A 16,085-nucleotide genomic window follows, 5' to 3' on the forward strand; every position below is an offset into this window, starting at 1 on the left:
ACTGAGATAAACTTTTGTGGTTTGAGTAGAGGGATGTTGTAGAGCCGATGAAACATTGGCATAGTAATGCACAGAAGATAGAACAAACCCGAACCATACTTGTGTGTCAGAGGGCACATAGGTCAAGTGTCTTTAGGAGAATAGCAATCTTTCAGTTGGACTTCAGTTAACAAAATAACATGTCTTTAAGATTTCCAGAAACATAAAGGTTTAATCGAAATAACTGATTTTAACAAAGTTATTAAAGTTGGACACATCAAAACCATTTGAGCCTATGAAGTCAATCTTTTTGATGCTGCTCGTGACTTATTGAATATGAGGTAAAGCTGCTTTTGGGCATTGGATCAAGAAGATATTTGTTGTCATGCAAATGGAAGGTTGATACCATCAGCATTTGTGGTTGGCTTGTCATGCCTAAGTTCTCGTCTGTGATGTCAAGATGAACATACTGTACAAACATCTTTGTCTGGCTCCCGGGATGAGCCTCACTTTTCCAAAGTCGACTTCCAATCTTTTTTTTGCGTGAGTAGGGATGTGAAATGTTGCTCTTCAAACGAGAAAGAGTTTTCGGCAACCACATTAAACAACAAACGCCAACAAAAAAGTGCTGGCAATGACCTAAGCTGGAGCTGAAGAACTTCTCGGAACCCCTTTATTTTTACAGGCCGTTTGGAGATTCCTATGAAAGATCAAGTTCTATTCTTAACGCAAATGGGTGCCGGCCTCCGCCCGCCGCATCGGTTTGTGGTTAGGAGTTGGAGGGAGGAAAGTCATGTTCAGTGACACACATAGGAAAAGTTTGACGAACCACACATTGTTCTTTTTTTTTTTTATAAATATTTGCACAGTCATGTTTTTCCCCGAAATTGGACAAAGAGCAGTGTTTCTGTCATGTCTAGAGCTTTGGGCTTTGTCAGACGCACCCACGGTACATTGAGTTTCACAGTACACTGGGTGACCAGATTGCCTACACAGTGGGATGTGGTGCACCAGGTAGCTTTGAACTACCACCTGCTCCTATAAAAATGTCACTGCAGATTCAGGCCATTAGAGAAAGACGAGTCCAGCATTTCTGCAACAAGACAAAGCTTTAGATTGTTTTTCACAGTGGCATGAACATATCATATGCCAGAAAAAAAAAACATTACATTCCATGACATTTAGCAGACACATTTATCCAAAGCGACTTACAAATTGAGGTTCGGGAGCTTTTTTTTTTCCAAGACCCTAAAATGTAGGGTCTTGCCGAAGGAGCCTCACTGGACTTGCCCTACCTTGACTTGGAATCATACCCTGCTTTCCCATACCAACATCAGTGTTTCTTTACCTAATGAGTTATCTTGCTGATTTCAAGCATTCAAAATTAATATCAGAACCTCTTATATCCCTAAATATACCTTGCCTGATGGAAAATTTCAAAATAAAAGTTTGCCTGTCCTTTAAATCAAATACACTTGACATAGGTACACCTCTATTTCCCGATTCCCTTTAGAGGAAACGAGCGCCTAATAAAATACCCCGATCAAACCTGATCACTTTAATACGCGCGGACGGACGGGAAACTGCCAGGGATGGGAGAGAAAAGCATGTGCAGAACATCATCTGTCTGCGGGCCATAACCCACAGGTTTGGGAGGAAATAAAAGCCAGCTGAAGTTGGGACCCGCCTGGTGAATCTGTTTTCTCAGCTCTGGAAAAGGAGACACACAGATGGGTCGGGCTGGAGGGAGACAACTGTTTATATCTGTAGCAGAGGAAGGAGACTTTTGGAAAACTTTAAAGAAAGGCCAGTAGTCCAACGTGATTCGATTTCCCATTTTGCCAGTCTCGCTCATAGTTAAAAAGGCCTACAGGAAAATAATGTTGATAAACGACTTAACTGAGAAGGAAAACCTTAAGCTGCAATAAGCCAGACCACTCATTTTAAAATACACCTGTTTTTTTTTTCCAACCAATGCAGATACAAAGTTTGCCTGCAAAGGGCAACAGCATCCCATCCCTTCTGGATTCACCCTATTTGCCTAAATTGAATTCTCATGTTGGTTATGGTAAAGGCCGGAAATCTTGTGACTTTTTGCATTAGATGTGTTTAATCTTTGAAAGGTCATCCAGAGAAAGAAACAGTCACAAACATTAGACAAGTAGCTCTTTTACCCACATGATCTCCGTTGGTAGAGCATGAGTATACTTTGCTAAGTTCAAACTTAACTTAAACCTCCTACAAGGAACTTTAAACTTTATGAAACAGTAGTATTTTTACTCTGATGATTATAAATGACCTGTAACAGCAAACGAGACCATCAGCGAAAACGCTACTTGTATATAGTTACTATTAATGCCTTTGCAAGGGTCCGATCTCCCGGGAACTGACTATGGATTTATGGCAGTCAAACCGGAACACCCTTTGTTCCCCAAACAGTACTTAATCAAAGTTTAGTTTGCATCGTCATATTACCATTATTAATCTTACAAAGTCACATAATACATTACCTCATGGCAATGCATCTCGTTCACTCGCTTCCTTAACAAATTAATGTGCCTAGGCATTGGTGTTGTAAAACACTACCTCTTTTGTCCAAGGGTGGCGCTAGAGTAAACAAAATCTGAAAGATTTGTGTAGCTACTTTAAGTACGACGTTACAACCATGACATACTTACATTTTTTTTTTTATAATAACATAAACATACATGTTCAGTATGCAATTTTTCATTTACGTTGAAACAGATGTCCTAAGGAAAAAGGCCAAAATGTGTTTCAACAGATAACTTTTAGAACCTTCTCATCACACACTTGGCTCCGTAGCACTATGCCATCCATTGACACCAAACAGAAGGCAGGGAAGTGACTATGGATGTGTTGCACGCCATGTGACTTGCTTGTTACTCCCCAGGCTGTGGTGAAGAGGACCAATGCATCATGGGACCTGACTTACGAGGCTCCCACAGACACCAGGCCCGGTCCCTGGGCTTTGAAAGCAGACAGGGCTGACGTAAATGTGCTCCCTGCTCTGGGTTATCACCGCATCACAGCTCAGCACCCCAGAGGCAGCAGGCGCGATTAATGACTTTTCAAATCCAACTCCCACAATATAATAATAACACATTGGAAGCTGCCTTTTATTCATTTCACATGACACACTTACACACAGTACATTTTATTGACACCCTTTGCTTTTACTCTCACTCATAGGTTTTTTATTGTAAAATAAAGCAAACACACAATTTAGACAGACATCTTATTCATATTGACATCTGTGGGCCTTTGAATAAATGTCACTCGGAGCGAGTTTAGCCAGAAAGTCTTAATGGCTGGCATCAAAAGCTCACCACACCCATTAACACATTTTAACAATGTGTAGAAATAGAAACAGTGTGTCCATTGTGACTCGGAAGGTTTTGCTATGCATCTGGGTATCTTAACACGGCCCTATTAGTTTTGTCCTGGCACAGTCTGTGCATATGGACTTTCATAATAACTCACCAGTGAGCTTTTTGTACATGTGGATCCCTCTCCATCTCCTGATCCAGTGCCATGTAGCTCTGTTTTGAAATATTCAGTAAATAGGCAGTTGTTTTCAATAACTACTCTTGACATGGAACGAATGGCCCGTGAAACCTGTCATTCAGAACCCATCAGGAAACACTGCAGTTGGTCTGCTCTGGATTAGAAATTAGAATGGATGAGGCAGGATGATCAAGTGGGGTCACTGCACTCTCCGGCATTAGCAGAGGCCCGTAGCCCCCGAAACCACAGACACAGCTCTACAACCTCTTAAGGGGCTCGGACGGCCTAATCAAAATCAAATCATCTCCTTTTTTTCACTCTCTCCCTCTATCTGTTCGGTCCTGGGAGAGACAATTACTTCTACAGTGTGGAGGAAACCTAGGTATCCCAGGCTCCTTGAGCAGCAGCAGCAGAAGCAACAGCAGCAGCAGCCCAGTGCTTTTAAAGTAGTCTTTTATTGGATATCAGAGCTGGAGGAGCGTCCAAAGAAAATAGGCCTTATTCATTATTAGAGCCAGCTGTGGCTTTCCACACTGATGACTCATCCACTTTTTCTCCCCCCCCCCCCCCCCCCCCCCCCCTATTCTTTTTGCTTTTTTTCTCGGTGTGGTAGAAGCGGGTGGGAGGCGTGAGGGGTTTTTCTGTTAGAAGGCCTCGGCCAAGTTGACACTGAGCCCATATCCACTGGTAGTTGTTTGTTTGGATTATGGAGGCTATTGCGGCCACATTTGTGCCTTGCTCACTGCTTTGCTCAGCCTGAAAACTTGTGCGCTGGTTTGCGCCACGTGGATTCCCTTGCACGTTTTTTATTTTATTTTATAATATCTTCACCTTTCTTACTACTTTTTTTTTCTTTCTCCCCAGTGCCGATAATAAAGACAGAACCCAATGATGAATACGATTCTCTGGGGACTGCTGCGAGACTGCCCGTGCATTCAAAGCCCTATTACGGCCAGCCCCGGCTCACTTCCGTCATGCCTGTGGCCGATCCTGATGCCTGCCTGGTTGGTGGTAGCTACCCTCCATGCCCACCTCGCCACACTGCCATGCCACCGTCGTCATCCCCCATCAACAGCCCCACCCTGCATGACCTGTCCCCCGTGGCCTACAGCAAGTGCCTGCCCAACAGCCCCACTCATGTGGCACCGCCGGGCATAGCGGTGCCCCCCATCCACCCAGCATCGCCACAAGACCACAGCTCTTCCCCAGGGATGCTCCATTCTCAGGGCAGCCCCAACCACCTCAACAGCCCAGGGCACCACCACGGTTACCACCCTATCTATGCCAACAGCAGCCCCTCATCATCCCCCGTATCCCTACCCTCCACTCCTGGTGCGACAGCCGAGAGCCCTTACGTTCAGGCCTACAGCCCCAGTCAGGCCAGCCCACCCAGTCTCTTACCCGACGATGCCAGCCCCCCTTCGGCGGCCATCACCGTCAAACAGGAGCCCCAGCAACTGGACCAGATGTACCTAGATGATGGTGAGTTACGAGAAACAAGGTTGCACACACGCTGTCTCCAAGTTTCCATTTGATAATCATTTGAATGATGATGAGCTCTCTGCCCATGCCAAAAATGGCTGTTTACGTGGCGCATCACATTTATTTAACACCTTTTAGCTTATCTGCAAGCCCCCACACATGGCCGCACCCGGCCGCACCTCTCAGCATTTCCTGGAGAAATTCATGGCTCCAGATTTGCGTCAGATTTGTTTAATTTTAGACCCGGCAGATTTATTTGCTTTCGGTGTCCGGCTTATGTTGTCCAAGTGGCTGCTTAACTTTCAAACAGTAAATTGCCTTGATGGGATTTTGAAACAATCTGTCAAAACATCAGAGCACTGAGGTCGGCCGGGGTGCAGCAGAACAAAAACAGTGGCACACGCGTGTTCAGCCAAACTGTTGACACAAGGACTAATGAAGGAAGCAAAACAATGGGTAGGGGTTTCCTGAACCGAGCCAATTTTTCCCTCCATCTTTATTGGAGGGATGCCGAGAGGCGGGAGGCTGAGGCTTTTGTTTTCCCTACTTTTCCCCATGGAGTCTGCGCCATGCAGCTGTCGTCATCAGGGGTCACTGGTCTCCCTCTGGCAATGAAACCACTCACACCCAGGGGACCATATGGTCAAGTTCATAGCCTCCTGTGCACATCACACCTTATGTCTCAGGTCACCAACCTGTTATCTGTGTTAGCAGAGGCTCCACTTGTTGTTATGGTATATATTCATAGAACACATGAATGGCATTGTGCCAGTTTGAAACGTTAAAATCCCTCTGTATCCTATTGGAGGTGGGAGAAGAGAAGTCTACATTGAACTCAGGAATTGTGCACCTTCTGTTCAGTAAACTGATGTATCGTGTGTGTGTGTGTGTGTGTGTGTGTGTGTGTGTGTGTGTGTGTGTGTGTGTGTGTGTGTGTGTGTGTGTGTGTGTGTGTGAGAGAGAGAATGTACTGTATGTGTGTGAAGGCGTGAGTGCTTAACTTCATGTGAGAGTGTGTGTGTGCACACTTCACTCAACAGCTCTGGGAGTAGAGGGGGTGATAGGCATGAGGGGACCAGGGGAGTTTTGCCATGGAACTGTAATTGAGTTGAAATGCAGTTGTCAGCATATCTGTCAGTCCTGATGAGTCCCATTAGTCCTCACCTCATAAACAGACAATACAGAGACCGGGGAGATGTCTGTCTGTTATCAGCTCCATAAACTGATTTCCAACTTTTTCGTTTCCTTATTATTTTATCTTCGCACTGCCGGATGATCTGGAAATCTAATTTGAAACAAAGCTGCTCATTTGATATGCATTCTAGCTTTTATTTCAGCTTAAATTAAATAAAGTGAAACTGTAGCTTCATTTATACATTTTGTAATAAGATTGGCACGGGCTCCTTTTACACCAACAGTACGAAGATATCCCAAATGTACACAGCGGTGCGAAGGTGAAATCTTGTAACCTCGTTTCTCCTCCCCACTACTCCATCCACTGTCACTTTAGCAGGCTCAATATTTCTCCAACCGATGGCCAAATGTATTCATCCAGTGATTACAGTTGCATTAGGGACGCACAGGAATGTGTATCGATTGACCAAGGACAGTGAGGCAGCCCCTCTGAAAACCTCAGTGTGCTGCCGTTTTGCATCGCCTAACGTCTGCACCAAGCATCTGTGGTGAGATCCTGGAGTCCTTGTAAGTGTGTGGTGGTAACAGCATACTCCAAAGGCCCCGGCCCTATCCCAAAACCCCTCCGATGAGCCCTAAGCTAAAATAAATAAGATCGGAAGGCGGCTCACAGGGCGCCCTGCTCTCCGTCCACACGCATTACCCACCGTATGTTAGCGAGCTGTATGCGCTCCATTAAAGAGGGAAGACAAGCGGATGACCTCACCACGGCAGCGGTGATTTAACGCCAGCCATGTAGAGTAGCGTTCCTCCCCAGCAATTTGGGTGGTGTGTGTGGGGGGGTGGGGGGGGGTGATTTGAAGTCTGCAGGAGCATAGACTTGATCTTCCCCAAGAGTGGAGCGCCTCCCACGCTCGCACGCTGAGGCCTCCGGCTCTCATCAGGCAGAGGAAATGTGTCTCTCAGGCAGGCCCAGGCCCACGTTTTAACGCAGCTCCTGAGAAATCACTCAACTTATCAGTGGTGAGCTACCGTACCACAAGGAGCTTGGTTAGCATGGAGGGAGACTGAGATGTTAACCCCCCTCTTGCCGGCCATACACAGTCTCCATTGTAATCTGCTAAACCTTTCCCTATGCTGTGATGGAAGCTTACTAACTACAGTCAGGTGAAGTTGTCGGTTTCTGCGATGAGGTTTTACGTGAGGAATCCATATGGAAGTCAGCTCCATGTCGGGGCAGCCATTTTCACTCAATGGCATGTTTGCTGTCACCAACTTCAGTCCCACTTTATGTACCTGGAACAAAAAAAGCAGCAGATCGGCACAGTTTAAAAATTGCAGAATAGGATGAAATAGATGGTTGACTCACTGTCGTGAACAACGCATAGTATACTCAGGCTCATATAAAACCAAAGCGTTCAGACATCTCATTCTTACTCACAGGCCGCTATATGTACTTTACAAGACACATGTTTCTGAGGAAAACGTCAGTGAAATGACATCAGTGTGTATAACAATGTATTTTATCAAAAGCACAGCATGCAGCGTTTACGTTTGCCTTGTTAGCCGGACCAATGAAAGACGTGCTTAAATGACGGCATCACATGTCTGAAGGAACAATTTGTTTTAAGTGTCTCAAGCAAAACCTGAACAATTGTCAATACACACATTACAAAAAACACTTGATTTTTATGCAGCCAGAATTACTCATTGGTAACCCTTCACCTGCACTGCTATTGGTATTTTTGTTGTAGAAATGTGCCTGTGTGTGTGTGTAAAGCAGAAATAATCCTGGCTAGGCGTTTGCCTGTGTGAGGCTGCTGCCGTGTGTCCTCTCTCATTAGCCTCCGCCGTGATGGGTGATATCATGAAATGCAGCCAAACGCGGCAGCACACATTACGCAAATGAACGTGTGCTAATCAGAGGGGCAAGATTTCTACCAGCTGCCTCTCAGGGTAAAACAGAGGGCCCTTATTCCCCCGAAATAAGAAAAACACAGTGGGCAACGCGGCCTCTGACGATTTCTGACATTTGACATATGTGCTCTGATTGCCTCGTGTTTGCAGGGGTAGTTTTTCCTTGTGATTGTTTCCTCCCCAATTCAGTGCTTTCTCCTGCATCTGAAACTACTGGGCTTGTTTTTTCTCAAAACTCAAAACAGAATTGTTCCTCTTTTCCTCCCTTCCCTCCCTCCCTCCCTCCCTCCCTCCCTGCCTCCGGCAAACAAAATAGAGGCATTCTAACCTTCCCGAGGATCTCCGTCCACCGCCGGATTCTTCTGAAGGCAAAACTCGAGGCTTTCCTCATGGAAACTTTTACACATCCTGGCGAGTTGCCCAGACCCCAGGACTCCGCAAAAACCCCTAATGATGATTGAGAGCGCGTCCGCAGCGAGCCGAAAACATGCTGAGTCGCTAACATTGGAGTGTGCGCCGCAAGGCTGGCTTTGGGATTGGAGAGGGGCAGAGAAGAGAGAGAGAGAGAGAGAGAGAGAGAGAGAGAGAGAGAGAGAGAGAGAGAGAGAGAGAGAGAGAGAGATGATTTAAAGGGGGGTAGGGCATTCATTAAAGTGGAGGTTGAAGTGTCTAATGGGACTCGCTAAAGCAGAGCTGCTCCTGTGTGTTTAGACAGTATGTATGTGTGTGTGTGTGTGTGTGTGTGTGTGTGTGTGTGTGTGTGTGTGTGTGTGTGTGTGTGTGTGTGTGTGTGTGTGTGTGTGTGTGTGTGTGTGTGTGTGTGTGTGTGTGTGTGTGTGTCTGTGTGCGTGTGTGCGTGTGTGTGTGTGTGTGTGTGTGCGCATGTGTCTCTTTCAGTCAGTAGACTCAGCGAGATGCGGAAGCACTGTAAGAGCCAGTGACAGCCTATGCTTTCACAACACTCACACCTCTGACCCGCTGGCCTTTTGGGAGCAGGTCAAGCCCCAGCTAATAGCGCACAGAGAGAAAGGCTGTCTTGTGGTTAAGTGCAATGCCAAGAACATAGTCTCCTTCTGGATGTAGCGGTATTGACGGCTGAAAGAAAAAAAGAGTGATGGCTTTTTTATTATTTATGACTGCAGAGAGGATGTGGACTTTAAAACTCTTGTTGTCGTATCTGCGATTTCACATTAGGAATCGTATTTTCGTGGCAGCTCTTGACAAGGTAGGGCACGAGTAAAAGTTTAGGGTCGCTGGATAGGTTTTTACAGTCACAGGAAGGATTTATAGGTGGCTACACTTTACGATTGGCCTTTTTAGAGTTTTTCGACCTCTTAAGCTACGGATCAACAGCTACACTTTTGGGATCAGCGATAGATTGGATTCCATTTCTTCTCATTAGGATCAAAAAAACAGTTTTTACTGTGCAAACTGAGCAGCTGTTCTTATAAGCCATTGCCAGGTATTACATATCTCACCAGAACAGGGAATGTAGGGCTCAGGTGCAAATGTGTAGATCTACTGTGTGTTGATGTAGTTGCGGTAGAGTAGTGTTGTATTATAGCGATCAATCAATTAGCTTAGAAAACTTTACTTAAAGTTATAATGCGTACCTTTTTCATATAAATGAATGGCTGTTACATTCAAGCCCTTGCCAAATGAGTTGACCCAAAGTTGATTAAGATTATAATTTCCACAAAACTCTCCCTGTATTTCTCAGTATCGCGGCATTTCAAAGCAATATAGTGCTTTAAAGACACAAAGAGGAGATACGCCGAAACAGTTTACGCCAATTGTTTGAAACCAGTCATGAAAAGCAGATAACAGTCTGCTTCAACACGACGCTAGTCTGTGAACTGAAGTGCGGGTGAGACAATGAAAGTAAAGTTATGTAAGCCAGAGAATACCATGGCATCATCGCAGGAGAAGAGCAATACCTTTGCACTTGAGTGGAAGTCCTCTGGTTTACCTTATCACCCTCTGTTTCCTCTTACATCCCTTTTATCTCTGTCCCATTGGCGGAACATTAGAGCCTTACGATTCCTGGTTGCGATCAGATTTTTCCCCCTCTTTTTTTTTTGCAACACATATGAAACCCACTCAATTACGGAGGCCATTGTCAAGATTGCTTGCAGTATAGCAAATAATTGGATCTAAGTGCTCACATATGACAGTGGCAATTTGGGTCACAGTGTTGGCGCTTGGATTCTTAGCTCTCCGTAAAACCATCAGAGGATATTATTAGTTTTGATAAGCGCAGCGTAGATGAATCTGTGAGAGTTCAATCCATTCCCTAACACATCGCGCCGGCTTTTATGCATGTGTGTGTGTGTGTGTGTGTGTGTGTGTGTCTGTGTGTGTGTGTGTCTGTGTCTGTGTCTGTGTCTGTGTCTGTGTCTGTGTGTGCGATCCAGACGATCTGGTCTGGCTTCAGTCGCTCCGTCATAATATCCACAGTCACTGAGAAAGAATGTGTCTGCTGAAAAAAACTGCAGTTAAATTATCTAAACAAATTGGGTTTTCTCTTGTGTCTGGGAACTTATAAACACACACACGCATTTAGATTGGAGACTTTGATTCTAATTCTGAATGGATTTACTGTTTATTTTCCCCAAGTGTCAGACATGTGTGCGCAGATATGCTACTGAAGATTTTTTGACTTACTTTCCTTTTCTCTTTCCGAGCTGTGAACAACGTGATCTCTCTATATGGAGTTTGCATGGAATTCAACTATCTGGCATCAATAGCTAAATATACATCAGTGAGTACTCAAGCAGACTCAAGCCATAACGTACATGCTTCCTTCTCCTCTCCCCACACACGTTAGAGTCTATTCATTAAAGCTGTATCCCTTCAGTTGATCAGACGTCATGTACTTCTTATAGTTTCTGCTGACACAGAGGTTTCAGAGAGCGGCTCGGTTTATGTGGCGGCGCATTCCGAGGTTTTAGGAAACACGCGTTGAAAAGCCACCGAGCCACACGGATCACAGCGGGTCAGGACTCAGACAGGGCCTGTGGCTTGGCTCAAATCTTCCCAGTGTACATCTGTGATCCTGGAGCTATACCACCTCACGCCAGACACACTCTCATTACTGTATCATGATATGAGAAATGTCAGTGTGGTTTGACTTACTCTGACAGCATGATCACTGAGAGAGAGAGTCACTTTTCCCCCCTCCACAAGACCTCGAGGTTGTTATCTGTGCCTTGGTGAATGTTGTTTTAAAGCTGTGATTCAAGTTCTCAATTGCCTACTCCCTCGGATAAGTTTTCTAAATTGATAGGTCCACTTACACTATTCTCGGTGTTAGGTTTTCACAAGGCAGGTCTGTGTGAAGGTCCTTGTGGCCAATGCATAACTGGAGTACCTTTTATTGTTCCAGAGGTCACGGCTGGATGGCTGTAACCATGTTGGTTTGTTGGTGATTAAAAGAACATCTCTGCAAACATTACACCACAACTGTAATTTACCATAAAACTCCTGTTTCCTCCGTGGAGATAAGTGATATTGCTGCCGAAAAACACCGCAAAAACGCTGCACATTCACAGAAACCATAACATTTTCATCGAATCTAGGATATTTCCTGCTGGCTTTGAAAAATATGAGCACATGGAAAACTCATCCAGGCCCAGGCCCCATATACTTAACACCAAACACGCACACGTCCATTTCACAGAAAAACACACTTGTCTCTCTATGGGGATGTCAGGGGTCAGGACTTCTGGACTATTGACCCCTGGGGCTTGTGGGGTGTCGTGGTCAAAGACACTTAAAACAGTGAGCTTGAGACGGATGGTTCAAAGATAACATCTTCTAAACCGCACACTATACTTGCCCCTATAGCAGTAGCAGCGTTTCTGGTTGGTATTTAGGAGATGTAAATACCTGCGGCATCAGTAAACAGGAGCAGGTCTCTACTCCAGACCACTTAATAACAGCTCCCCATCTGAAATTTGTTAGCTCAGTGAAATAGAATCCTGTAGCGACGGATGTCAACAGAGAACTCTGATCCAGCCGGGTGGGATGGGGAAAGCCGTTGGGTTATTTTGCAAATCTTGGCAGAGTCGGCCCATTCTTCCATGTGTGGATACCTCAGGAAGAAAAGGGGGAGATATGGGGATGTGGAGAGAGAGAGAGAGAGGAGGGGCATGAACAATGATATGAGAATAAAATAAAAATGCAGATGCGAAGTTTGAAAGAGTGGGCTCTCTTTTTTTAAGTATTAGAAACAGTAGTATTACAGTCCATTGAAACATGGATTTAAACTGCAACTGTCAAAACAATAAGTTAATCTGATATGATTATATCCATGTTGTTCTTAACCCATCTCTTTCCCAAGATGTGCATGTAAAGTTTGCATATTAGGCTTATTTTCAGGTTTAAAATCGGGTTTCTACCAGAAACTGAATTCATGGTGTAATGTCCACCATGACATTTTTTTTTCTCACAGTACCATTGCTGTAGCTCCTCTTTTCAGTCTGAAACCCTCAGGTTAAGAGCTCTTTAAGCCCCGCCTTCCAAAAAGCCCAGTCTGCTCTGATTGGCCCTGAATCCAACTGCTTGGTTTGTATCTGGGGGTGTGCTTATCCCAGGTGGAGGTAGTGCTAAGTTAGGTTGGAAATAGAGTGTGTGGCTTCTTTCTTGATGAAATCTGACTGGGGTTTTTGAACGCAGGTTCTCAGAAAGGTGGAAGTGGACACAAAGAGAGATGGTTGTTTTTATTCATACTCTGGAGTATCTAGAAATATCTGGGGCCCATATTATTGTTGAAGGACTATGAAAGAGTGACTTTGCATTACATGTTACCTCATAGGTCAGAATGTGTATTCTTTCCTAATGTGATATCACTATGTCCTATGGTTATGGGCCTACAATGGAGGGACAGCCATAGGTCATGCCGTTTTATATTTCAGTGTTTCGAAATGTTGGGGTCAGGAGATTCTCATCATGTCCACAAATCCAGGAATATTCAGTGAGCATGGTGAGAAAGCAGGTCAACCGTAGAAATAAAGGAGACGCAGACAGAGACACAGACTGAGGGAAAATCTGAGGTGGAATAAAGTAGCATGCAATCTTGGTGATTTTCCCTGGCAGCCTTTCACACTGCCCCTTTTCTCCACACACACACACACACACACACACACACACACACACAGACGGGCTACTTGCTCCTTTCACAGCTAAAACTATTAAAACCAAAACACTAAAAGTCAAAGAAAGATAAATACTGCCGAAGTTAAAGATCGCATTTTATTCCTCTCCCACCAGTGGCCACTCGCAGTGCAGAGACTTACCAAGCAGTGTGGGTGAATGGGTTTACTTCAGTGGAGGGAATGATCATAACCACTGAACTGTAAGTGTCCTACTGTTGACATGCGACCCATGGCAGTTGTAAACCTCAATGGTTCCCCCGGCACTCCTGATTGTACTCAGCAGAGCTCAATTCCTCTAAAAACAATGTGCTAACAAATAGGGAAATCCTTTCACGCTCAGTAAGCCATTTTTGTATAGTGGGAGGCATTGAGTGATTAAATGGTGGAAGGCTACACAAACCACAAAATGAAGCTCTTTGGCTCAATAAAGGAGCAAGGTGCTGTTGTGCAGTGTTTTGCAAATGTTTATCCATTACGACCTTTCAAATGAACTCAAGGTAATGGTAACCACCCGAAAAATCCACCCACACCCACATCCCTTAAAGCAATATTTGAACATGTAATGCATTGTTTATAAAATACTCTAATGACGTAGAGACACATATACATTGGTATTTATTTATATGAATAATTGCTCACTTTTCAAAAGAGTTTAAAAACCAATTCTTACATGAGCTTAAAAGGTTGGGCAATATTTTGAAACATTGGAAGGATTTGCTAATGTCAATAATCATACATCATTAAATATGATAACAGCCACACTATAGCATGTTATCAAGCAGTCACTGTAACCCCAGTTACCATGCTGAAGTTATGTCATTCTTAGTCAATAATTACAACTCATAAACCCTTTAGTTGAAGCTGGTCCCATTGTTATTATACATTTTAGCATGTCAAGAAAAGACAGTTGGTTCTCCTCATATTGTAAATCAGCCATGTCAAACAGGCATGCAGTTTTAGTTGGAGAGCTCTGCTCCTGAACGCCATGTAAATGAAAACGTCACAAGCGTTTTAATTTAAAATCAGTTAAATTTACAACATTTAACAGTCAAATAGTCGGCTCCCGTTTCTGTTCAGGTATTTCAGTGGCAGGCTCATTCCCAACGCCTCGGCGACTGTTAAACGTGTACGATATGTAACAGCCATGAACAGAACCAGGTGTAAAATGTGCTTCTATGATTTACAGGTGACAGCAAATGTTTCACCTCCTATGCCCTGAAGAGTTAGTCTTCACCTGTGACTGGGACACAGCCTGGGTTTCATCAAATACTATACATCCAAGACCTCCAGATGGATGAAATAGTGTCTGTCTGTGAAAATCAAAGCAAAGTTGAGGGTGTTGGAAAGGACATAAATGGAACACTTTGCCAAAATGGCCTCAGTCTTACCTCCAGACCGGTCTACCTGAATAAGTCCACGATGTGCCCTTAGGCCTCCTCCTGTGTGTCTTTGGATCTCTGTAGGTGTGGAGGACTCTGGGTCAGCAGACAGAGTGTTAATCACACCACACTGTGCTTCAGTACAGAGTCAGAACGCTGGAGCTCAGCGGGGATGTAGAAGTACAGGGAGGCCATTTTCTAGTGCACAGAAGGAGCTTTTGAAGATTTAGTTACCTTTAGCATAACATGCACTGCCTTCCCTTTGACTTTAGCGATAAAACCATGGATAGTATATAAAACCTGAGAACAATCTGTTGTCCAGCTCACCTAGATGCTGCATCAGTGGAAAGCTCTGAAACAATGTAACAAACTAGCCTGTGTTCCAAATTGGATACTTTTTCTTTTTACAATACTACATACTGCAGCTGCCCTTAAGAAGTATGTAGTTTGCATGCAGCATGGATACAATTTGGACATATTTCGTTATTACATTGTGCCCCAAACTTGACCCTTATGTATCAGTCGCGTCGCTTGTTGTCTTCTCTCTACGGCTAAGTTGATGTGATGCAATTTTCCGCTGCACAGAGGATTGTCGGCCATACCAGCCAAAAAAGCATGCTGGTCTGCATACTACAAAATGCGACCTGATTTAGTTGGACATCTGGTTATTTTTGCCATAATGCATTTGAAGTGCATGTAATGGGACATTATAAATCTGTTTCCCCGCATGCTAAATGTATTAGCCGCTGGCTACAATCTTGTGTATTTACATGTTTATGTTCATTAATATGCCTTTGTTCCTGAAATAGAGAAATTGAAATTGAATTGAAATTAAAATATAATGGAAAGATACAGTAGGTATTGGTACATGCATGGTAGGAATGCGATATGCTGTAGTTCTTCTATTTATATTTCAAAAAGGGAGTAAGAAGTGTGTTCCTGGCTGCTCCTCACACCAAAGGGACCAGTTTGGTTACACAAAACTAACCAGACCAGTGACCAACACACCAGTTTTTGGCATCCTTACTGAACAAAGCTGTTGCTAGAGGATGACGACAAAGCAGAAGGGTTAACCAAAGGCCATGATGTGCAGGGAGACAAGCAGACATGCACATTAAAAAACAGGAAGGAGCCTCTCTGAGCCATCTATCCGTGATTGATAGCGAACAATAAAGCTCGCACTGAGGTAAGCCTTTCTGGACACCGAGAATATAAATATAAATAAGAGAAAACAACTCCAAAATTCTGTGCAACGACCGACAAGAAACAGGTGATTTAAAGAAGCGCAATACAAATAGCACAGTCATAAATCGTGTTATATGCAGGTGCACGGCCAAATTCTCACTCAGACGGTTGCGGCCTACTGAAGTATGATTGTTTCAATATGCTCCGATTTTTTTAACTGTGTGCAATTTTCAAAAACCCAGTGAAATCTGGAGCCGTCTGCAATGGGCCTCGGCGGGAGCATACGTTTCTAATTCTAAATCAATCACGTGGAGTTTATCAGATGGCT

General features: G+C 44.2%; 1 protein-coding gene across 2 annotated transcripts in view; it reads left to right on the forward strand.

The window, feature by feature from the left end:
* The window catches only part of LOC307259267 (nuclear factor of activated T-cells, cytoplasmic 1-like), a 62,873-nt gene that overhangs the window by 36,705 nt on the left and 10,083 nt on the right, over positions 1–16,085 (forward strand). The window contains exon 9 of one of the 2 annotated variants that reach the window (XM_080039039.1): positions 4,369–4,986. The exons of the other annotated variant lie outside the window; for it this stretch is intronic. Within the exon in view, the coding sequence (XP_079895165.1) occupies positions 4,369–4,986 (618 nt within the window). The remainder of the gene's footprint in view (positions 1–4,368; positions 4,987–16,085) is intronic. 2 annotated transcript variants of the gene reach the window in all.

The sequence above is a fragment of the Ammodytes marinus genome (genome assembly GCF_949987685.1).
Source record: "Ammodytes marinus genome assembly, chromosome: 13".
Taxonomy (NCBI): Eukaryota; Metazoa; Chordata; class Actinopteri; order Uranoscopiformes; family Ammodytidae; genus Ammodytes; species Ammodytes marinus.